The 24,404-nt window shown below is 41.8% G+C and overlaps 2 protein-coding genes and 9 non-coding genes across 11 annotated transcripts; 7 read left to right on the top strand and 4 right to left on the bottom strand.

Moving 5' to 3' along the window:
- The first annotated feature begins 241 nt into the window (after nucleotides 1-241).
- Nucleotides 242-323, top strand: trnal-aag (transfer RNA leucine (anticodon AAG)). Its single transcript has one exon. It is a non-coding gene; the product is annotated as a tRNA-Leu (tRNA).
- Nucleotides 324-966: 643 nt separating this feature from the next.
- On the top strand, nucleotides 967-1,038 carry trnae-uuc (transfer RNA glutamic acid (anticodon UUC)). Its single transcript has one exon. It is a non-coding gene; the product is annotated as a tRNA-Glu (tRNA).
- A 5,610-nt stretch (nucleotides 1,039-6,648) lies between these two features.
- Nucleotides 6,649-6,720, bottom strand: trnad-guc (transfer RNA aspartic acid (anticodon GUC)). The gene has a single exon. It is a non-coding gene; the product is annotated as a tRNA-Asp (tRNA).
- Nucleotides 6,721-6,859: 139 nt separating this feature from the next.
- On the top strand, nucleotides 6,860-6,941 carry trnal-aag (transfer RNA leucine (anticodon AAG)). Its single transcript has one exon. It is a non-coding gene; the product is annotated as a tRNA-Leu (tRNA).
- A 741-nt stretch (nucleotides 6,942-7,682) lies between these two features.
- LOC133543377 (uncharacterized) lies at nucleotides 7,683-13,131 on the top strand. The gene is made up of 5 exons (XM_061887914.1): nucleotides 7,683-7,964; nucleotides 8,070-8,672; nucleotides 9,808-9,939; nucleotides 10,839-11,162; nucleotides 11,496-13,131. The coding sequence occupies exons 1-5, from the start codon at nucleotides 7,884-7,886 to the stop codon at nucleotides 12,555-12,557; spliced, it is 2,202 nt and encodes a 733-aa protein (XP_061743898.1). The 5' UTR covers nucleotides 7,683-7,883; the 3' UTR covers nucleotides 12,558-13,131.
- On the bottom strand, nucleotides 12,661-14,972 carry LOC133543382 (uncharacterized). The gene is made up of 2 exons (XM_061887923.1): nucleotides 14,023-14,972; nucleotides 12,661-13,455 (listed from the first exon to the last, which is right to left on the bottom strand). The coding sequence occupies exons 1-2, from the start codon at nucleotides 14,848-14,850 to the stop codon at nucleotides 13,369-13,371; spliced, it is 915 nt and encodes a 304-aa protein (XP_061743907.1). The 5' UTR covers nucleotides 14,851-14,972; the 3' UTR covers nucleotides 12,661-13,368.
- A 5,010-nt stretch (nucleotides 14,973-19,982) lies between these two features.
- trnad-guc (transfer RNA aspartic acid (anticodon GUC)) lies at nucleotides 19,983-20,054 on the bottom strand. Its single transcript has one exon. It is a non-coding gene; the product is annotated as a tRNA-Asp (tRNA).
- Nucleotides 20,055-20,193: 139 nt separating this feature from the next.
- trnal-aag (transfer RNA leucine (anticodon AAG)) lies at nucleotides 20,194-20,275 on the top strand. Its single transcript has one exon. It is a non-coding gene; the product is annotated as a tRNA-Leu (tRNA).
- Nucleotides 20,276-22,396: 2,121 nt separating this feature from the next.
- On the bottom strand, nucleotides 22,397-22,468 carry trnad-guc (transfer RNA aspartic acid (anticodon GUC)). The gene has a single exon. It is a non-coding gene; the product is annotated as a tRNA-Asp (tRNA).
- Nucleotides 22,469-22,607: 139 nt separating this feature from the next.
- On the top strand, nucleotides 22,608-22,689 carry trnal-aag (transfer RNA leucine (anticodon AAG)). The gene has a single exon. It is a non-coding gene; the product is annotated as a tRNA-Leu (tRNA).
- A 919-nt stretch (nucleotides 22,690-23,608) lies between these two features.
- On the top strand, nucleotides 23,609-23,680 carry trnae-uuc (transfer RNA glutamic acid (anticodon UUC)). Its single transcript has one exon. It is a non-coding gene; the product is annotated as a tRNA-Glu (tRNA).
- Nucleotides 23,681-24,404: the final 724 nt, after the last annotated feature.

A 24,404-nucleotide genomic window follows, 5' to 3' on the forward strand; every position in this document is an offset into this window, starting at 1 on the left:
ATTGAAGAAAATTAGAGGTTCCTGAACCATCTCCCCGTCAGGGAATCGAACCCTGATCTTCCGCGTGACAGGCGGAGATACTGTCCACTATACTAACAAGGACTGCGTAACATGGTGTTTTCCAGGGGACAAGCAAACATCCTTGGCTTTTGCCTGCCACACCGCAACCAAAGTGTTGCCATGTCATATTTCTGCTATCTCATAATGCCGACAATTTGATCCTCGGAAAGCTGGGAATCAGGGTAGTGTGGCCGAGCGGTCTAAGGCGCTGGATTAAGGCTCCAGTCTCTCCGGAGGCGTGGGTTCAAATCCCACCACTGCCATCTTTTGCTAGTAACGCATTTGATTCTTCCCTGACTGAGGCAATAAGACTCTTGGCCTCATTTGGAAAGCTTTCAAAAATAGGGCCCAATTGTTAGCTTTGGAGTTTTCCATGGCAGGTATGCAATGAGAAAAAAACACAACCAGCACAGTTTTAAGGCCCGCCAGCAGCCTCTGGAAAAGCTAAAAGGTGGACGTGGTTGTGTGTTTATCAAAATGTCGTTTGAACATCACCGACCCTACTTAAGACATTCAGTCCACTTTTATCTGTTTCTGTATTCTGATGACACCGCAGTGATAGGATGTAACAGTGGCCGGCACAGAGCGACTTACAGGAGGGAGTTAGCCTGTCTGGTGACATTGTGTAGAAACAACAACCTTATCCTCAACACGGACTACACTAAGAAGACATGAGGAAAGAAAGTCTGTTCGTTATTGTTACTATTGTACAATTTTTACACATCCAAGTCCAAATTCATGCAGCAGTTTCCATAGTGTAGTGGTTATCACTTCACTGAGACACAGAAGTTACCCCGGTTCAAAAAATACAATTCACATTTCTGACATGGTACATGAATGCAATGGGTGCTTCAAACATTTGTCAAGAAACCATGCAGGAGACAAGTGTCTAAACTAATGATCAGTTCCCTGGTGGTCTAGTGGCTAGGATTCGGCGCTTTCACCGCCGCGGCCCGGGTTCGATTCCCGGTCAGGGAAAGCTATCCATTCCGTTGTCATAGCAGGCAATTTCTATAAAACTTATGTGACTTCCATGTTTTATGCTCATGATATACAAAGCATTATCGTTGACATTTTCCATAAAGGCAATGTGGACATTGCTCCAATTTGGCCAAAAAAAGGTGCCTGAGATTCCCAGCTTTCCTCTTTCTTGTTCTCTTCGAGTTCCACGGCACGACACCTTTCCAGTTCACCCCACACCCGAGCCGAGTCACTGACGGCATCCAGATCTTGTTGGTTGAATTGCACAGGCAGGAGAGAGCAGACTAACAAATGACACATCATCTGCACTCCTCCACACTAACATGCTGTAGAACATCCTCATAGCCTCATTTGTTCACGGATACCTTGCAACGTTCCGTTTCTCAGATCTTGGGCAATTTAGGCAGGACCAAAACGCCACACTTCTTTGGAGCCGGGCAGAAGATATTTGTTTAGTTGTGTGAGGCATTTTCCCTGCGGCTTTAGCAGAGGGCCAACCTGTTGCGGTGATGGCTGTCAGTCAGGGCTTTTCCAGGATGAAGGAAATTTGCCTTGATTTTAATCTCTTCGTTGCAGGTTCTCGGTCAAACAGAGCGAGACGAGGGTCAGTTTCTTGTTTGAACTTTTCCTCTGACGTCAGATAATACGGAGGATCAATGCCTAGCAGCAGATAGAGATTGTAGGTTCTAATTGATTTCAAACACCCAGTTAGAGCCTCGCAGGCAGTGTTTAGGCCAGGATTGATTTCGGCAAGAATACTCAACGTAATTGCAACCTGACATGAGGCACTTTTGGCTGTTTTGATTCATAAGGCGAGTTCAGTTGCTCGGATAGTGGCAGAATATGTTCCCCGGCTGGTATTGTACAGTTTTTTAGGATGCTGTTTCCAAATCCAACCTTAGCTTTAACTTTCTCAATATGATATTTTGAAAGTGACACACATAGACTGTCTGTGGTTGTATTCAAGCTGTTTTCCGTACCATCTGACTTTAGGGTAACCATTGGTGTATGTGTATATGTGTAATTAAACTGTTGTCAGTGTTTGCTCATCGGTGGGTAGATGTGTTGTAGCAAATAAGACCATATAGGGCTTCGCCTAAGGACTTTTCTAATTCTACCAAGGTTGATTTTTCTAATGCTATGTCGAGGTCGTCAGCTGCTGCATCCCTAACCTTTTTGTTAAGATTGTATATACCCACGCTCTTACTCAGTGACTGTGTTATAGAGGTAGGATGTTGTAGCGCATGTTATCCCCTTGAGGGCGCTCTGGAACTGTGTAGTGTTTAACACAGAAGCAGTTGTGTGTTCAACAGAAGAAGAGAATAAAAGTCTCCTCGGTGAGAGGACGTTGATGTTCAAGACTCGTTGAAAGTGTCGTTCATGTGCACGCATAAAGAACTCTGTTAAGCTCAAACACCTTAACAGGTTATGGCCCCAGCAACCCAAATAACGCCAGGAACTGCAGCAACCCCAGGAACCGCAGTAATTCCAGGAACCGCAGTGATTCCAACCAACTCAAGCAAACAAGGCAAGGTAGCGTTGAGTCGACGCACGGACACAGAAGCCAAGGAAGTTTGCAGGTGTGGACTTGAGCTAACAGAGGAGAACTACTTGACCAAGGATAAAGGTAATGCAAACGTGAAGTATTACACGGAGCATTAAAGGGACTTTAGCCAATGAAGTAGCGTGTACTCTCGAAGAAGAAGTAACCGCGGCAAAGTTTGAGCTAATTAGCATAGCACAGTGCTAAAGTGCGGAGCTTAAACAAAAATGGCGACTCGTAATACTGGAGCAGTATCCCCGCAACTGTACTTCGATGGATCCGAAAGCAAGTATGACCTTTGGGAAGCAAGGTTTTTGGGACACTTACATATTTTAAAGTTGAAAGACACTGTTCTAAATGAACCAGTTGGAGAAGAGCAAGCAGCAGCGGACAGAATAAAGAATCCAGACTGCTATGCAGAGCTCATAAGGTTGATCGATGATAAAAGCCTGTCTTTAATTAGACATGATGCTACATACGATGGAAGGAAAGCACTGAAAATGCTGAGGGAGCACTACTCAGGAAAAAGCAAGCCACGAATAATCAACCTGTACACGTCCTTGACAAAACTACGGAAAGCAGATAGAGAGTCGACTACGCACTACATTATCAGAGAAGAAAACCTGATTACAGCACTTCGTGATGCCGGTGAGACTCTCAGTGATAGTCTGATCATAGCCATGATTCTTGGAGGACTTCCTGACGCTTACAAGCCATTAGCTGTACATGTAACACAAAACGAAGACAATGTGACATTTACAGATTTCAAAAGGAGATTACGTATTTACGAAGAGTCAGAGAAAATTAGTACTGCTGAGCCAACAGACAATGTGATGAAAATGTTCACAAAACAGGATAGAAATATCCAGAAGACGTACACCAGCAGCACTCAAAGTAGAAGTGGAGATGAAGATCTGACATGTTTCAAATGTGGATTAAAAGGACACAGAGCAAGAAATTGTATCCGAAAAGTGTGGTGCAACTTTTGTAAGAGCAACACACACCAAGAAACCATATGCAAAAAGAAAGATAAACGAGACAATGTCAAAAAGGTTACTGATGAACATTCCAGTGATTACCTCTTCAAAGCAGCACAAGAAGAAAGTGAGTCAGCACCCAAAATAAAGATGAAAGGCATTATGGTGGATGCAGGAGCGACATCCCACATTGTAAATGATGTGAATAACTTTACAAGCTTTGACAACACTTTTCAGCTAGAGACTCATTCAGTGGAACTAGCTGATGGGACAAGATGCAGTGGAATGGCCCAAGGAAGAGGAACAGCTACGATACATCTAATGGATAGCAATGGGCGACAGCACAGGGCACAACTACAAAACGCTCTGTACATGCCCTCCTATCCCCACAACATCTTTTCAGTGGCGAGAGCAGCCGACGGAGGAGCAACCATAACTTTCAAGAAAGGACAGAGCCACATGATCACTAAAGATGGTAACAGATTTAAAATACACGAACATGAGAAGCTGTATTATCTACCAACTGTTGATGCGAATGAAGATCAGTGTAAAGTTTGTCATGACGTACAAACATGGCACGAGATTCTAGGACACTGCAACTATGACGATGTAATCAAACTCCAAACTGTGGTCAAAGGTATGGTAATTAAGGGAAATGTTAAGCCGGATCAGATGTGTGACATATGTACAAAAGGCAAGTTTACCCAAACGAGAAATAGGGAGCTAGATGCTAAAGCAAATAAACCCCTGGAGTTAATCCATACAGACCTAGCAGGACCAATGAAAACTGAGAGCATAGAAGGACACAAATACGCACAATGTTTCACAGATGACTATTCAGGTGCTGTATTAGTGTATTTCCTTAAGTCAAAAAGTGATACAGTTACTGCAACAGAAAAGTTCTTAGCAGATGTAGCACCCTTTGGAGATGTAAAGTGTATACGTTCAGACAACGGCACTGAGTTTACAGAGAGTTCCAAATGTTACTAACAAAGAACAAAATAAGACATGAGACGTCAGCGCCTTATTCGCCACACCAAAATGGCACAGCAGAGAGAGGATGGCGAACACTGTTTGAAATGGCTAGATGCTTACTGATAGAAAGCAAACTACCAAACTATTTGTGGAACTATGCCATTCAAACAGCAGCTCATGTTAGAAACAGGTGTTACAATAGACGGATAAAGAAAACAGCATATGAGTTACTTTCAGGAAAAGCACCAAATGTGTCACAAATGCAAAAATTTGGGTCTACATGTTTTAGTTACAAACAAGAAAAAGGAAAACTAGACTCCAAAAGTGAACAGGGCATTTTCATAGGATATGATAAAAACAGTCCAGCATTCCTTGTATATTATCCAGGAATGGAAAAAGTCCAAAAGATCAGATTGGTGAAATTCGCAACCAAAACAAGTGTAGAGAGAGAGACACAAACTTTAGAGCCATACGCAGGACATGACATTGGAAACAGAGACAATGCAGTCTGTGACAGTGACCAGAAGGATGAGGACAGAGTTCAACCTGAAAACAAAACTGAGGATTTAAATGAGCAGGAAGATGTGGAACAGTCAGCGGCAAATGCCGAAACAGAAATCAGAAAGAATCCATTCAGAGTAAAACAAAAGCCATCTTATTTACAAGATTATGAGACTGATGATTCATTGGACAGATTACAAACATGCGTTGATTTCTGTTATCGAGCAGTTTGTGACATTCCAGAAACTTATCAGGAAGCCGTGTTATCATCCGAGTCAATGCACTGGAAAAACGCCATGAATGAGGAGATGAAATCACTAGTGGAAAATGACACATTCCAGTTGACTGACTTACCACCAGGTAAGCGAGCTTTAAAAGCTAAGTGGGTTTATGCACTCAAAACAGGCATAGATGGATCTAATAAATTTAAGGCAAGATTTGTTGCTAAAGGATACGACCAGAGAGCAGGAACTGATTACGAAGAGACGTTTTCACCGACAGCTGACATGTTAAGTGTAAGAATTCTCATGCAGAAGGCGGCACAGGAGGACTTAATCTTACATCAGATGGACGTGAAGACCGCGTATCTACACGCACCCATCGACTGCGAAATCTATTTAGAACAACCACAAGGTTACGAGAAAAACTCTAACACTGGTGAAAAACTGGTATGTAAACTAAACAAATCATTGTATGGACTCAAACAGTCGGGCAGAAACTGGAATACAGTGCTACACACTCATTTATGTGAAAATGACTTTGTGCAAAATGATGCAGATCATTGTGTATATACAAGAGAAAAATATGGTCAAAAGGTAATTCTTATTATTTGGGTAGATGACCTTATTTTAGCTACCTCAAGTGAAAAATCAATGCAGGATGTAAAAAGAATGTTAACTCAGAGATTCAAAATGAAGGATTTGGGAACCCTAAAACATTTCTTAGGAATAGACTTTGAACAAACACATGGACTAGTCAAAATGTCACAAGACAGATATCTGAAAAAGGTTTTACAAAGGTTTGATATGGAAAATTGTAAACCAAGAGAAACTCCTTGTGAACCAAAACTTGATTATGCAGAAAATGTTGAAAAGTTGAAACAACCAAGACAGTGAGCTAATAGCGAGTGGGGGTGTTAAGATTGTATATATCCACGCTCTTACTCAGTGACTGTGTTATAGAGGTAGGATGTTGTAGCGCATGTTATCCCCTTGAGGGCGCTCTGGAACTGTGTAGTGTTTAACACAGAAGCAGTTGTGTGTTCAACAGAAGAAGAGAATAAAAGTCTCCTCGGTGAGAGGACGTTGATGTTCAAGACTCGTTGAAAGTGTCGTTCATGTGCACGCATAAAGAACTCTGTTAAGCTCAAACACCTTAACACTTTTATTTGACGCATTGACTCTGACAAACGATTTTCCCTTTTTGAAGACTTGCTTTTGCGTCCTAATTTAGAAGGGTGGAACAAACATTAGTAAAATACTGTGTTTGATTTCTATAGGGCTGTGCAGCAACGCCGGTCCACACATCACAACATTCGGAGAATGATACTTTGGTCACTTCTCAAATTTCAACAAGATGGTAGTTGAAGAAAATTAGAGGTACCTGAACCATCTCCCCGTCAGGGAATCGAACCCTGGTCTTCCGCGTGACAGGCGGAGATACTGTCCACTATACTAACGAGGACTGCGTAACATGGTGTTTTCCAGGGGACAAGCAAACATCCTTGGCTTTTGCCTGCCACACCACAACCAAAGTGTTGCCATGTCATATTTCTGCTATCTCATAATGCCGACAATTTGATCCTCGGAAAGCTGGGCGTAAGGGTAGTGTGGCCGAGCGGTCTAAGGCGCTGGATTAAGGCTCCAGTCTCTCGGGAGGTGTGGGTTCAAATCCCACCACTGCCATCTTTTGCTGGTAACGCATTTGTATCTTCCCTGACTGAGGCAATAAGACTCTTGGCCTCATTTGGAAAGCTTTCAAAATAGGGCCCAAACGTTAGCTTTGGAGTTTTCCGTGCCAGGTATGCAATGAGAAAAAAACACAACCAGCACAGTTTTAAGGCCCGCCAGCAGCCTCTGGAAAAGCTAAAAGGTGGACGTGGTTGTGTGTTTATCAACATGTCGTTTGAAGATCACCGCCCCTACTTAAGACATTCAGTCCACTTTTATCTGTTTCTGTATTCTCATGACACCGCAGTGATAGGATGTATCACTGGCCGGCACAGAGCAACTTACAGGAGGGAGTTAGCCTGTCTGGTGACATTTTGTAGAAACAACAACCTTATCCTCAACACGGACTACACTAAGAAGACATGAGGAAAGAAAGTCTGTTCGTTATTGTTACTATTGTACAATTTTTACACATCCAAGTCCAAATTCATGCAGCAGTTTCCATAGTGTAGTGGTTATCACTTCACTGAGACACAGAAGTTACCCCGGTTCAAAAAATACAATTCACATTTCTGACATGGTACATGAATGTACGGAGCCCCTAAAGGGACATGGGGATTTTTTTTTTTTTTTAAGGGACATGGGGATTTTTTTTTTTTTTTAGACATGTATCTCGTGCGCACGAGAAACTATCTCGTGGCCACGAGAAAGTTTCTCATGGCCACGAGAAACTTTTTATTAAAAAAAATTAAAAAAAATGTTTTTAAATAAAAACTATCTCGTGGCCACGAGAAAGTTTCTCGTGCGCACGAGAAAGCATTGGATGCGTGCACGTGGTTTGAGGTGTGTTTTAAAATGGCAGTTTAGGAGTTTATGCGGCTCTATTTCCAACAAAGACGTTCCCTCGCCCATAATCTCCCGTTGCTCAGCAGTTTTGATACCTGTTATTAAACAAAGATGGCTGCTGTAGATTTATTCATGTTCCTTCAAATGCGGAATATACCTGAAAGTGTCATCAACAAACTAAAAGAAGACAAGGTGAGGAAACTTATTAACTTTTATATAAAGTAAGAAATAGCCTACTTTTAATGTTGCTATTTTACTGTAGGAAATACCATTTAGCAAACGTTTTGCTTTTTACAGATCGACACCAATGTCATAGGCATTATGACAGATAAGGAGTTAAGCAAGTATATCGAAAGATATGGGGATCGACTTGCGCTCAGAGCATTTTGCCGTCAAAGAACTGTGACAAACGAAGAGTCGGGTGGAGCCGAGACAGTGAAGTCCTCCCTCATGCAGAAATTAAGAGACAGGTTAAGAACTCCTAATACTGTACAAGGCACCGCTACTGGCCAAAAAAATGCAGCCAAAATCACCCGGCGGGTTGAAATGGGATGGCTCCACTTTGAGAGTGGAATGTATCACCAGGTTAGAACGAGAAAAGGAGGAGGAACACGGAATCTGTCGGTCCAGAAATCAGTGACTATGGGTGAACTGTTGGAGACAGGCAAATGCTTGTTTTTTGCAAATGGGCATTCATCAAAAGGACTGATAGAAGACTTCGAGTTTGACATTTGTGATTACAGTCACAGTCCTGTGCCCCGTGAAGTCACGGTGGGCCAGCTGTACGAACAGACTAAACTAAAAATGCTACGCGTCTACACAGCCACCAAGTCTAACAACATTCTACTTCTCTCTGATGAATCATCGGACATGGAGCCAACACAGAAAACGCCGCTGAAGGTAATTATCCTCTGCCACATTTGTGATATCAATACATAGATTACTGTAGGTATTCCATTTATATTGATTGCATGCGTCGCCAGGCTCTGCTTTTTATCCACAGACTTATCAGATTTAATGTTTTATTATCTCTAGCAGGGGTGTCAAAAGTGTGCCCCGCAGGCCATTTGCGGCCCACAGCTAATGTTTTAAAGGCCCACGTCACATTCTAAAAATACTAATAAAATAAACAAAAAATAACAAAAGTGGAATGAAAAAGTTTAGAGGTGAAATGTAATTTAGAAAAAGGTGCACTGTTGACTAATAAAACAAAGCTGTTTTTTCTTTAAAACTGTCATTGCTCAAAACATAATATTGAATGAAAATGTATGTTTTTATGAATTATTGAACTATCCTAGGCAGCTGAGATAGGCTCCAGCACCCCCTGTGATCCGGAAAGGGACAAGCAGTAGAAAATGGATGGATGGATGGATGTTTGTTTGCCACAAAAAAACATAGTTTTGTTTGACAAAAAGGGTATAAAACAAACAAACGAAAATGTATGTATGCCCTGGCACACCATTATCATCATTTCATGACCCAAGCAAAAAAGTGTTTACACTTTTATACTGAAATAAATACACCTACCACTTATTAAATAATAATACAGAAACAAATTAAGTTAGAATCCATGAAGGAAAGAAGAATGTGAATGAATGTTTATAACTGAAGACATTTACATATGCATTAAAATGTGTTTTCTTTTGTATTATTTGTTTAATGGATTAAGTAACGTCGATAACAACCTTTTTCCAAAACACAGTACAGAATGTGAGATATAACAGGATAATGCATACATTTATCATTTGTTTTAAAAAGCTTACAAAAAAGTGGAACCCCCAAAATTTAGTGTGGGGCCCCATTTTGAAAATTCCTAGCGCCAATACTGATTATGGTTGTGTACCACACCTGTCTTATATGACGGATATGATGTTGATATTCACGTTTGCTTTCTTACCTGTGGTCTTATTCAATGTGATCTGTACTTTCACAGATGTCTTTTTTTTTTTAGGATAAATCTAGTGTCTTATTTCTATGTCAAGTCTGTATAAGCTCACAATGTGCTGCTCACAATTTGCTGCTCACCGTTTTATAGGCTAGGTCTAGGACAATGAAGACACGATCCTTGAGGAACAAGACCAGGAGACTCAATGAAGTGGATCATCCAGAGAGCTCCTCTGATTTAGATCTATCTCCAAGTGGCTCAATGCAGCAAAACCATGAACAAGTAAGCACTCGTATTGCATTTTTATGGAACCAGTCTTTGCTAAACAGTACTGAACTTGTGTTGTCTGAAGATTTTATTGTACCAAAATGTTCAGTATTCATTAAAATTCAAACATATTTTTATAGTTATAGTTTCCTGTAGTGTCATTTAAATTAAATCTGCATGACACAGGAGCTATGTCTATTATAAATCACAGGTGAAATATATGAGGGCACAGAAATGGCCTTTAAGAAACCATAATTTATAGTTTTAGTTTTAAATCTGCAGTTAAGATGGAAGTCTGTGAATGCTTTAAATGTTATCCTACATTAATTAAAAATGCATACACCAAATAATTTACTCAGGTGCAGAGTGTTATAGTCACATGAATATATATAGCAGCTTCCATCCATCCATCCATTTTCTACCGCTTGTCCCTTTTGGGATAGCGGGGGTTGCTGGTGCCTATCAGCTGCATTTGGGCGGAAGGTGGGGTACACCCTGGACAAGTTGCCACCTCATCACAGATAGACAGACAACATTCACATTCACACACTAGGGCCAATTTAGTGTTGCCAATCAACCTATCCCCAGGTGCATGTCTTTGGAAGTGAGAGGAAGCCGGAGTACCCGGCAGCTTGGATGAGATTATTCAAACTATAGATAATATGATAGGTTGATTGGCAACCCTAAATGGTCCCTAGTGTGTGAATGTGAGTGTGAATGTTGTCTGTCTATCTGTGTTGGCCCTGCGATGAGGTGGTGACTTATCCAGGGTGTACTCTGCCTTCCGCCCAATTGTAGCTGAGTAGGCACCAGCGCCCCCCGCCACCCTAAAGGGAATAAGCGGTAGAAAATGGATAGATGGATGGATAATACATTTGTTTGTTTTCTTGTTTTTTATATGAAATGATCAATAGAGAAGAGAGACAATCAGCCAGTCAAGATCAGCAACTCCTGAGATGGGTAACACAGAGCTCCTGCATACACAACCTACTGAGGATGTTGGCAGTCATACTCAGCAGTCAACAAGAAGGCATGGATCTGAAGATGACTGTTTAACGCCTGTGCCAAGTCAAGATGCAGACCAGTTGTTAAGTGATGTCTCAGATTCCCCTCTTAATCCTGCCATTCAACAATCTCTTGAGGACTCTGAAGTGAAGTTTGGACCCATTGTTGGTGATGATAGTGATTCTCAAGACACCACACTTCCCTGGAATCCACATGACTTGAGCAGCATGCAGGTACAATGTAGCACTAACGTCTTACAGTCCTGTAAAATTGTTACATTTTACATTTTTAAAATGTACAAAAACTGTAACATTACCATCCGAAGATCTTTCATCCTAAGCATATGTTTTTAGATTCATGTTTCATCCAACCATTCCAAAACTCATTTGTAATTTAATGCATCGTTGTATGAAATAGAAAAGCGGAAAATTTAAAACCACAACATTATCACCATTTTTGCATGCTATTTGATACATTGATTGTCAAAATCTTTGATTCTTTTCTGTTCACAAAAGGATTAATCAATCAATAATCACACTTAATTACCTTTTTAAAATATCTTGCAGCATTCCACATTCAATGATGGTCCTGTATCATCAAGCTGTCTTCCAGCATCACCAGATCCATTTGACAAAGAAATCCTTATTTTGAAATTAAGACGAGTAAACATAGTTGATGATGTCCTTAATGTCTTCATGGATCCAAAAGTACTGAATGCTCGTCTAAGAATGGAGTTTACAAATGAGAAAGCTATGGACAGTGATGGTGTGTCAAGAGAGGCGTACTCCGCATTCTGGGACCACTTCTTGGACCAGTGTGAGGGGGAAGATGAACGAGTACCCAGGCTACGACCAGACTATTCTGAGAAGAAATGGCAAGCGCTCGGAAGAGTGTGGTTGAAAGGATACCTGGACCACAAAATCCTACCAATCAGACTGTCACCAGCCTTTGTTCTTGCCTGTTGTAAAGGAGTTAGCTCAGTGGATGAAGAACTATTAATGATGTCATTTGCCAGATTTCTTTCAGAAAATGAGCGTGTGTCGCTTGAAAAAGCACTACAGGGTACCATTGATGAAACTGTTGAGGAGGACTTACTTGATGTCTTCTCCAGAATGGGATCTCACTGCCTGCCCCCTAAAAATAATTTACGGGCTGCTATTTTAACAATGGCCCACAAAGCTCTTCTTCAAGAGCCAAAGTTTATAATTGACTGTTTCCACTCCAGTGTTCATAATGCTATGCCAACGCTCATAACCACAGACAACATAATGGAGATATATGAATCTAAGAGGCCAACTAACAAGAAAGTGGCCCAGATGATAAAACCATCACTTGAAAGCCTAAATCCACAAGAGCAGACTGCTCTTAACCACCTGCTACGGTATGTGAGAAGCATCGACCAAAGAAAATTGGAGATTTTCTTACGCTTCTGCACAGGATCTACTGTGCTGTGCAAAGACACAATTGAAGTCATTTTTAACACATTGTGTGGTTTAAGTCGCAGGCCTGTAGCACACACATGTGGAGCAGTTCTTGAGTTACCATGCACTTACATCACATACCCTGAGTTTCGCAAAGAATTTGATAATGTCTTGTCTGGTGACTGCTTCACAATGGATATTATGTAGTGAATGGAAAGCACATCTATCTTCTACACTGAGTTTTGCATTTGTCTGATGCAAAACTGTTTCTACAGATTTTCATTTATTGTTCTTATTAAAACAGAGACCGTTTACATTTTTAAAATTGTTTTATTTTCTTATTTTTTTCTGTAAATTGTTAGTACATTGAGATTCAGTTTTTTTTCCACAAGACAGTTTAATAATTTTGATAAGTCAGCAGGGTCTGTTCTCATAGGTAAATGTCCCTTTTTGTACAATTATTACATTTTCATGTGCATCTTTTATACAATTGTTATTCTGAATAATGTTCAGAATTTATGTCATCATTCAACAAACAAGTTCATGTTCAATGCAAGTACAATACATTTCTAATGGTTGTTCAGTTCTGTTCATTTCCTCTTTCATGTCCTGCCTTGTTTCTCTTTGCAGTCAGTGTGCATATAGTGACATATCAATCCTATTTGCACCTCAGTTTTGCTGCAAAATGTTCTTAATGTTTGTGGCATAGCACTGTTCAAGTGTAGTCAGTGTGGACATGTTGTAGCTCTGAATAATCTGAATAAAAATCCATCTCAAATTAGAGAGTTGATGTTATCTCATTCCTCAAGTGAAGGTACAAATCCAATGCCTGATAAGCATCAGCTGGAAGATGCAGCTGTGACTCTGCCATCAGAATGTTGCAGATGTTGTAGATGTCTGTGTCACATGGCACTGCTGGTCGAAATGTGCAGTTACTCTGACACAACTGTACATCAGCTCTGTCCACTGGGGAAATGCAATCACAAGTTGTGTAGAGTTCTGGGAACATGTACATGATTCAGGGGCGACCACTGGGCACCCTGTCATTCTTTGATGGTCTGATGACATGTGCATCCCACACATTGATGGTCTCGTCTAATTCATCCTGGAAAAACAGTACAGAGAGAAAGAAAAGTACATTAATATGCAATTTGTTATTATCATCATGTGCTCTTTAATTTAGTTATGAGATTACTTCAAATAAATTATGTTAAATCTTGAGGTTTTTGATGACGTTAGGAGAAAATGAGTGGAAAAGGCCAAATATAAATATATAAATTAATAAACATAAATGAATAAAAACAGTTTGCTGCCCACTATGCTTGTACGGGGGGGGGGGGGGGGGGGTTATTAGGGCTACCAAACCCCCCGACACTGATGATGAATTAATAGGGTATTGTAGGACACCAATAACAGTAATTAAGAAGACACATAGACATGAGACACAAGTGCTAATATTCACACCCACTGTCTGCTCATGGAAGGATGTTAAAAGACAAAAACGAAAATGTAATTCAGTAGTTTTTCCATTAGATGGCACTGTTGTACTGTTGATTCATTCCATCTCTGCAGCCCGCTTGTAAAAAAGAGATGCACTTGCTATATTACATGTGTGTGCATGCCAGTCAATAAAAACATCAGAAAATAGATAAAACAATGCATTGTCGCTTACCTGAATGAAGCTCATAAAGCAGAACTGAATTAGACCTCGGTCCAAGTATGTGCCACCGAACAAACCACGGTCCTTCAGGTCAGTGAACATAGAGATATAGAACTCCATTGATTCTCTTCTGAGGAAAGCCCACCAACTCTCTAAGCGCTGATTTGCTGTGCTTGCCCCTTCGATGTAGCTGTCAATACCAGAACCGTCATCAATGTTGCGACGGAGAAAACGCTGAAAGTCTCTGACTTTAACATTTTCAGTGCCCCGATCGCCTCTGACAATCCTCGGACAACCACCAAATTTCTTCACTGCCTCCATATAGTAGCCTCCAATGATTTTTGGGTCACTGCTGGTCGTAAATGCATTCATCCAGATAATTTTCCGGGAGAATCCGTCAATACAGCCGTTTATACAGATACCAAATGGTTTCAGTTTGTCATAAGAGTCAAAGTGCCAAATATAATTGGGCCCTTTTGCGAAATAGTTGCGACGATGGAGCCGTCTCCTTGCTCTGAGTTCAACACCCCTCGGGTCAAGTTCTTTAAGAATTAAGCGTACTTCTTCTTTCTTTACGTGTAATCCATCCTCCTTGCATTTAGTGTACATCCACCTATATCCACACAGCAGGCCACTTGTTTGTAACTGCTGCTGAATGAAATCTACCACGCGATCCAAAGAGGTGTATCCTTTGCGCCGAAACAGACTACATGCCTTCATAATTCGTTTTAAATGTCTTTCAGACACAATATACCGATGACGACTTGCAAGCAAAGCAGCAATGTCCTTACAATGAAGTCCGAGTTGGAAATACAGCCGAATTAACTCCTGAACTGCCATTTTAACACACACCTCAAACCACACGCACGCATCCAATGCTTTCTCGTGCGCACGAGAAACTATCTCGTGCGCACGAGAAACTATCTCGTGGCCACGAGAAACTATCTCGTGGCCACGAGAAACTATCTCGTGCGCACGAGAAACTTTTTATTCCAAAAAAAAAAAAAAAAGAAGTTTTTATTTTTTTTATAGAAAGTTTCTCGTGGCCACGAGAAACTTTCTCGTGGCCACGAGATAGTTTCTCGTGCGCACGAGATACATGTCTAAAAAAAAAAAAATCCCCATGTCCCTTTAGGGGCTCCGTATGAATGCAACGGGTGCTTCACACATTTGTCAAGAAACCATGCAGGAGACAAGTGTCTGAACAAAGGATAAATTCCCTGGTGGTCTAGTGGCTAGGATTCGGCGCTTTCACCGCCGCGGCCCGGGCTCGATTCTCGGTCAGGGAAAGCTATCCATTCCGTTCTCCTACCAGGCAATTTCTATAAAACTTATGTGACTTCCATGTTTTATGCTCATGATATACAAAGCATTATCGTTGACATTTTCCATAAAGGCAATGTGGACATTGCTCCAATTTGGCCAAACAAAGGTTCCTGAGATTCCCAGCTTTCCTCTTTCTTGTTCTCTTCGAGTTCCACGGCACGACACCTTTCCAGTTCACCCCACACCCGAGCCGAGTCACTGACGGCATCCAGATCTTGTTGGTTGGATTGCACAGGCAGGAGAGAGCAGACTAACAAATGACACATCATCTGCACTCCTCCACACTAACATGCTGTAGAACATCCTCATAGCCTCGTTTGTTCATGGATACCTTGCAACGTTCCGTTTCTCAGATCTTGGGCGATTTAGGCAGGACCAAAACGCCACACTCCTTTGGAGCCGGGCAGAAGAGATGTGTTTATTTGTGTGAGGCATTTTTTCTGCGGCTTTAGCAGAGGGCCAACCTGTTGCGGTGATGGCTGTCAGTCGGGGGTTGTCCAGGATGGAGGAAATTTGCCTTGATTTTAATCTCTTCGTTGCAGGTTCTCGGTCAAACAGAGCGAGACGAGGGTCAGTTTCTTGTTTGAACTTTTCCTCTGACGTCAGTTAATACGGAGGATCAATGCCTAACAGCAGATAGAGATTGTAGGTTCTAATTGATTTCAAACACCCAGTTAGAGCCTCGCAGGCAGTGTTTAGGCCAGGATTGATTTCGGCAAGATGACTCAACGTGATTGCAACATGACATGAGGCACTTTTGGCTGTTTTGATTCATAGGGCGAGTTCAGTTGCTCGGAGAGTGGCAGAATATGTTCCCCGGCTGCTATTGTACAGTTTTTAAGGATGCTGTTTCCAAATCCAACCTTAGCTTTAACTTTCTCAATATGATATATGAAGGTGACCAACATAGACTGTCTGTGGTTGTATTCAAGCTGTTTTCCGTACCATCCGACTTTAGGCTAACCATTGGTGTATGTGTATATGTGTAATTAAACTGTTGTCAGTGTTTGCTCATCGGTGGTTAGTAGGGGTGTGCGTATCGATCCTGTGGTATCGATATATCGATACTCACACGCTACTCATTTGGCATCACTTTTTTGAAAAAAGTATCGATATAAATCAAAAAACGGCGTGTGGGGGGTGCAAGCATCACTTTCAGATGTTTTTGATTACTTACTTAACTTACTATGTGCTGGGACACCCCTGTACCTGGCAGAGTATAGAGCTGGCCCAGTCACGTCACAGGAGACAGCGAATGAGCGTCGTCAACGTGCAACACACACACAGCCAGCCGACAGCGATGCAGCCAGGCCAGGAGGTCAGCGCGGCCACAGTTGCGTGAGGCGGAGGAATGGAAAAGCCAGAGACGCGATAATGGGAGACAAGAAACGAAGAGTGATCTGGTGTTATTTTTCACCAGTAGACAAAGCCACGGCATGGTGCGAACTGTGTGACAAACAAGTGCCACACAGCAGCAACACCAGCAATTTATTTAAACATATAAAGAGCTGGTAAAAAGACAGGCTCACGCTGCTGTGAAAGACCCTGCACCGCCACCCGCAGCCCGGCAGAAGACCCTGCACGAAAGTCTGCAAAAAAGCCAAGTGTATCCAGGTAGCCTAGTTAGTGTCCGACCTTTGACAGTGTAGTGATAAAGTCTATAAATATTCCGATCACAATCTACTAATAACATACACTTCAGGTGAAGGGGGAAATTATATCCAGTGTTGTCCAATTGTTGACTTAAAACAGGCATTGTTTTTTGTTATTTTTAGTAATGTTTACTGAATATTTTTTTTTTTAATGATTATCCTAAATTCAAATAATTTCCACACAGGGGAATTTACTGTTAGTTGAAAATTGCTTGATTATTTAAAACAAGATAAGAAAGAGATAACATTTGGAGATTCTTCATCTTTGCATTACAGTTTTATTTTTTTCCAAGAAAATCTTGAAATATATGATTGAATGTGATTTAGGTTTTAATCTGTAACATGATTTTTTCCATTTCGAAAACATTAGCCTATTTTATATTTCATTAATTGCTAATTATATCACAAACTTTAAAAAATAACTGCAGCTTCTTGCGATTCGGATTCGACAGTTAATTGGAAAGCCCTAATATCTCATTAAATCCTTAATATCTTTTATAACAAATACATTTTATCTTCCCTATTGTGACATGAAAATGTTATTCTTTTCAGATGAGTCTCATAGAGTACGTGAGATCACAACAAGCCTTGCCAAAATGATTGTGAAGGACTTGCAACCCATTTCAATAGTAGAGGACCAAGGTTTCCGGCATTTTATGAAGGTGGTAGATCCTCGATACCAAATCCCTAGTCGGAAATCCATGATGACAGGTGAAATTCCCAAACTGTACGAGCATGCACAAAAAACAGTAAAGGACTCTATGCAATCAGCAAGCAGTGTGGTTTTAACAACCGACATGTGGACTGCAAGAACCACTGAAGGTTATTTGACTCTGTCGGGACATTTTATTGACAAAGATTGGCAGATGCAGTCTTGCAACCTTGCAACAATCCATGTAGCTGTGCAGCACACAGCAGACGATATATCTGAACTCCTCAAAAAAACAACTGATGAATGGGGCATCACCAGTAAGGTTCATGCGGTTGTTACAGAAAATGGAGCCAATATGGTCTCTGCTGTGCGTAAAACTTGTTGGAAACATATTCCTTGTTTTTCTCACACACTCAACCTCATTCTGAAGGACTCCATTAAGGGTGACACAAGTCTTGAGTCCAGCTTTGAGAAATGCAGTGCCATTGTTTGGTTCTTCCATCACAGCACCAGAGCAATTGACAAGCTAAAAGAAGTACAAAATCAGTTGAATTTACCACAGCATAAACTAATCCAAGCAGTAGATACTAGATGGAACTCTGTGTTGTACATGATTGACAGACTGTATGAGCAACAACAAGCCATCACAACAACACTTTGTCTTCTCGGAAGAAACAACATGTGCCTATGTGATGAAGAATGGTCCCACATCAGGCAGGCCAGTGATGTCCTCAGGCCTTTTGAAGAGGCCACCAAGGAGGTTTCAGCAGAGCAGTATGTCACGATTTCCAAAGTCATACCTCTGGTCTGTCTTCTTCTCCAGAAAGTAACCACATCTGCTGACCAGGGTAACAGTCTGGCTTCACAACTTGCTGCACAATGCAAGCGAAGGTTCCAAAACATTGAACACAACCACACTCTTGCAGCCAGCACCTTTTTGGACATTCGCTTCAAAAACATTGTGTTCAGTGATTCTGCAAATGTGGATATGATTAAATCACGGATCATCACAGAAATGCAAGCCCTGGCCTGCGCCGAAACACAGTCAACAAGACATGAGGCCGACGCGACTGCATCAACTGTGACACAAGAGTCACCTGCTGAGTGCTCATCATCCAAGGGAATATGGCAGGAGTTTGACAGTCATGTTCTGGCTTTTCAGAGCAATCGCACAGCAAACACAGATGCGTATGTTGAAATGAGAAGATACATGGAGGAAAAGGTGATCCCAAGGATTGAGGACCCTTTGTTTGGTGGAAAAAAATGAAAACACATTCCCAATTCTGAACAAAGTTGCGAAAAAATACCTTGGAACTATTGCAACGTCTGTTCCAGCAGAGAGACTCTTCTCTAAGGCCGGAGAAAGAATCAGCCAGAGGCGTAATCGTATCAAAGCAGAAAACGAGAACATGTTACTTCAGTAAAGTGTGACGTGTGATGACATATCTCGAGAACACTAAAGGTGTGATGGTGTCAGACATTTTTGTAGATCGTTTTTCCAAGTTCATTTTCTCAGGGAACTGTCTTTCGTATGCAGGTTTATAGGTTAAGAAAATCCTAGTTTATTGTGATAAGGAAATTATTGACTTTGCTTCAGAGAAGTGTTATAAGTTTACTTCCACAAAGAAGTTTGAAACATAACATTGTTATAAATAATTTTTCAAAGCTTTTTCTACCAATACATTTTTTTGAGAAAAAAGAAAAGTGAAAATGTGTATATTTTTGTTTATATTTAATTTATTTTTCATATTTATGTTATTTATTTTAATTTTACTTTTATTTTATACTGACCATAATAAATGTGGTATAAATGGTCTGTATTTGTCTTGTGATTTGTCTTAAATAATAACAATAGTAATAATATTTTTGACTGACAAAAATTGCCAATAATAAATTAATGGTATCGGTATCAGTATCGGTATCGATGAAAATGTAAGAAAAAGTATCGGTATCGTATCGAATCCTAAAAGTGTGGTATCGCCCATCCCTAGTGGTTAGATGTGTTGTAGTAAATAAGACCATATAGGGCTTCGCCTAAGGACTTTTCTAATTCTACCAAAGTTGATTTTTCTAATGCTATGTCGAGGTCGTCAGCTGCTGCATCCCTAACCTTTTATTTGACGCATTGACTCTGACAAACGATTTTCCCTTTTTGAAGACTTGCTTTTGCGTCCTAATTTAGAAGGGTGGAACAAACATTAGTAAAATACTGTGTTTGATTTCTATAGGGTTGTGCAGCAACGCCGAGTCCACACATCACAACATTCGGAGAATGATACTTTGGTCACTTCTCAAATTTCAACAAGATGGTAATTGAAGAAAATTAGAGGTACCTGAACCATCTCCCCGTCAGGGAATCGAACCCTGGTCTTCCGCGTGACAGGCGGAGATACTGTCCACTATACTAACGAGGACTGCGTAACATAGTGTTTTCCAGGGGACAAGCAAACATCCTTGGCTTTTGCCTGCCACACCGCAACCAAAGTGTTGCCATATCATATTTCTGCTATCTCATAATGGCGACAATTTGATCCACGTAAGGCTGGGAATAAGGGTAGTGTGGCCGAGCGGTCTAAGGCGCTGGATTAAGGCTCCAGTCTCTCGGGAGGCGTGGGTTCAAATCCCACCACTGCCATCTTTTGCTGGTAACGCATTTGATTCTTCCCTGACTGAGGCAATAAGACTCTTGGCCTCATTTGGAAAGCTTTCAAAAATAGGGCCCAAACGTTAGCTTTGGAGTTTTCCATGCCAGGTATGCAATGAGAAAAAAACACAACCAGCACAGTTTTAAGGCCCGCCAGCAGCCTCTGGAAAAGCTAAAAGGTGGACGTGGTTGTGTGTTTATCCACATGACGTTTGAAGATCACCGCCCCTACTTAAGACATTCAGTCCACTTTTATCTGTTTCTGTATTCTGATGACACCGCAGTGATAGGATGTATCAGTGGCCGGCAGAGAGCGACTTACAGGAGGGAGTTAGCCTGTCTGGTGACATTGTGTAGAAACAACAACCTTATCCTCAACACGGACTACACTAAGAAGACATGAGGAAAGAAAGTATGTTCGTTATTGTTACTATTGTACAATTTTTACACATCCAAGTCCAAATTCAGGCAGCAGTTTCCATAGTGTAGTGGTTATCACTTCACTGAGACACAGAAGTTACCCCGGTTCAAAAAATACAATTCACATTTCTGACATGGTACATGAATGCACCGGGTGCTTCACACATTTGTCAAAAAACCATGCAGGAGACAAGTGTCTGAAAAAATGATCAGTTCCCTGGTGGTCTAGTGGCTAGGATTTGGTGCCTTCACCGCCGTGTCCCAGGTTCGATTCCCGGTCAGGGAAAGCTATCCATTCCGTTCTCAAAGCAGGCAATTTCTATGAAGCTTATGTGACTTCCATGTTTTATGCTCATGATATACGAAGCATTATCGTTGACATTTTCCATAAAGGCAATGTGGACATTGCTCCAATTTGGCCAAAAAAAGGTGCCTGAGATTCCCAGCTTTCCTCTTTCTTGTTCTTTTCGAGTTCCACGGCACGACACCTTTCCAGTTCACCCCACACCCGAGCCGAGTCATTGACGGCATCCAGATCTTGTTGGTTGAATTGCACAGGCAGGAGAGAGCAGACTAACAAATGACACATCATCTGCACTCCTCCACACTAACATGCTGTAGAACATCCTCATAGCCTCATTTGTTCATGGATACCTTGCAACGTTCCGTTTCTCAGATCTTGGGCGATTTTGGCAGGACCGAAACGCCACACTTCTTTGGAGCCGGGCAGAAGAGATTTGTTTAGTTGTGTGAGGCATTTTCCCTGCGGCTTTAGCAGAGGGCCAACCTGTTGCGGTGATGGCTGTCAGTCAGGGCTTGTCCAGGATGGAGGAAATTTGCCTTGATTTTAATCTCTTCGTTGCAGGTTCTCGGTCAAACAAAGCGAGACGAGGGTCAGTTTCTTGTTTGAACTTTTCCTCTGACGTCAGATAATACGGAGGATCAATATCTAACAGCAGATAGAGATTGTAGGTTCTAATTGATTTCAAACACCCAGTTAGAGCCTCGCAGGCAGTGTTTAGGCCAGGATTGATTTCGGCAAGATAACTCAACGTGATTGCAACATGACATGAGGCACTTTTGGCTGGTTTGATTCATAAGGCGAGTTCAGTTGCTCGGATAGTGGCAGAATATGTTCCCCGGCTGGTATTGTACAGTTTTTTAGGATGCTGTTTCCAAATCCAACCTTAGCTTTAACTTTCTCAATATGATATTTGAAGGTGACCAACATAGACTGTCTGTGGTTGTATTCAAGCTGTTTTCCGTACCATCTGACTTTAGGCTAACCATTGGTGTATGTGTATATGTGTAATTAAACTGTTGTCAGTGTTTGCTCATCGGTGGTTAGATGTGTTGTAGTAAATAAGACCATATAGGGCTTCGCCTAAGGACTTTTCTAATTCTACCAAGGTTGATTTTTCTAATGCTATGTCGAGGTCGTCAGCTGCTGCATCCCTAACCTTTTACTTGACGCATTGACTCTGACAAACGATTTTCCCTTTTTGAAGACTTGCTTTTGCGTCCTAATTTAGAAGGGTGGAACAAACATTAGTAAAATACTGTGTTTGATTTCTATAGGGCTGTGCAGCAACGCCGAGTCCACACATCACAACATTCGGAGAATGATACTTTGGTCACTTCTCAAATTTCAACAAGATGGTAATTGAAGAAAATTAGTGGTACCTGAACTATCTCCCCGTCAGGGAATCGAACCCTGGTCTTCCGCATGACAGGCGGAGATACTGTCCACTATACTAACGAGGACTGTGTAACACGGTGTTTTCCAGGGGACAAGCAAACATCCTTGGCTTTTGCCTGCCACACCGCAACCAAAGTGTTGCCATGTCATAGTTCTGCTATCTCATAATGCCGACAATTTGATCCTCGGAAAGCTGGGAATAAGGGTAGTGTGGCCGAGCGGTCTAAGGCGCTGGATTAAGGCTCCAGTCTCTCGGGAGGCGTTGGTTCAAATCCCACCACTGCCATCTTTTGCTGGTAACGCATTTGTATCTTCCCTGACTGAGGCAATAAGACTCTTGGCCTCATTTGGAAAGCTTTCAAAAATAGGGCCCAAACGTTAGCTTTGGAGTTTTCCATGGCAGGTATGCAATGAGAAAAAAACACAACCAGCACAGTTTTAAGGCCCGCCAGCAGCCTCTGGAAAAGCTAAAAGGTGGACGTGGTTGTGTGTTTATCAACATGTCGTTTGAAGATCACCGCTCCTACTTAAGACATTCAGTCCACTTTTATCTGTTTCTGTATTCTGATGACACCGCAGTGATAGGATGTATCAGTGGCCGGCACAGAGCGATTTACAGGAGGGAGTTAGCCTGTCTGGTGACATTGTGTAGAAACAACAACCTTATCCTCAACACGGACTACACTAAGAAGACGTGAGGAAAGAAAGTCTGTTACTATTGTACAATTTTTACACATCCAAGTCCAAATTCATGCAGCAGTTTCCATAGTGTAGTGGTTATCACTTCACTGAGAAACAGAAGTTACCCCGGTTCAAAAAATACAATTCACATTTGGGAAGTTTGGACGGCGTGGCGCAGTGGGAGAGTGGCCGTGCGCAACCCGAGGGTCACTGGTTCAAATCCCACCTAGAACCAACCTCGTCACGTCCGTTGTGTGCTGAGCAAGACGCTTCACCCTTGCTCCTGATGGGTGCTGGTTGGCACCTTGCATGGCAGCTCCCTCCATCAGTGTGTGAATGGGTAAATGTGGAAGTAGTGTCAAAGTGATTTGAGTACCTTGAAGGTAGAAACGCGCTATACAAGTACAACCCATTTATTTATTTATTATTTATTACATTTCTGACATGGTACATGAATGCAATGGGTGCTTCACACATTTGTCAAGAAACCATGCAGGAGACAAGTGTCTGAGTAAATGATCAGTTCCCTGGTGGTCTAGTGGCTAGGATTCGGCGCTTTCACCGCCGTGGCCCGGGTTCGATTCCCGGTCAGGGAAAGCTATCCATTCCGTTCTTATAGCAGGCAATTTCTATAAAACTTATGTGACTTCCATGTTTTATGCTCATGATATACAAATCATTATCCTTGACATTTTCCATAAAGGCAATGTGGACATTGCTCCAATTTGACCAAAAAAGGTCCCTGAGATTCTCAGCTTTCCTCTTTCTTGTTCTCTTCGAGTTCCACAACACGACACCTTTCCAGTTCTCCCCACACCCGAGCCGAGTCACTGACGGCATCCAGATCTTGTTGGTTGAATTGCACAGGCAGGAGAGAGCAGACTAACAAATGACACATCATCTGCACTCCTCCACACTAACATGCTGTAGAACATCCTCATAGCCTCATTTGTTCATGGATACCTTGCAACGTTCCGTTTCTCAGATCTTGGGCGATTTAGGCAGGACCAAAAAGGCCACACTTCTTTTGAGCCGGGCAGAAGAGATTTGTTTAGGCAGAGAGAGGATTTGTGTGAGGCGTTTTCCCGGCGGCTTTAGCAGAGGGCCAACCTGTTGCAGTGATGGCTGTCAGTCAGGGCTTGTCCAGGTTGGAGGAAATTTGCCTTGATTTTAATCTCTTCATTGCAGGTTCTTGGTCAAACAGAGCGAGACGAGGGTCTGTTTCTTGTTTGAGATTTTTCTCTGACGTCTGATATAGGGAAGATCAATTCCTAACAGCAGATAGAGATTGTAGGTTCTAATTGATTTCAAACACCCAGT

Source organism: Nerophis ophidion, linkage group LG02 (genome assembly GCF_033978795.1).
Source record: "Nerophis ophidion isolate RoL-2023_Sa linkage group LG02, RoL_Noph_v1.0, whole genome shotgun sequence".
Taxonomy (NCBI): Eukaryota; Metazoa; Chordata; class Actinopteri; order Syngnathiformes; family Syngnathidae; genus Nerophis; species Nerophis ophidion.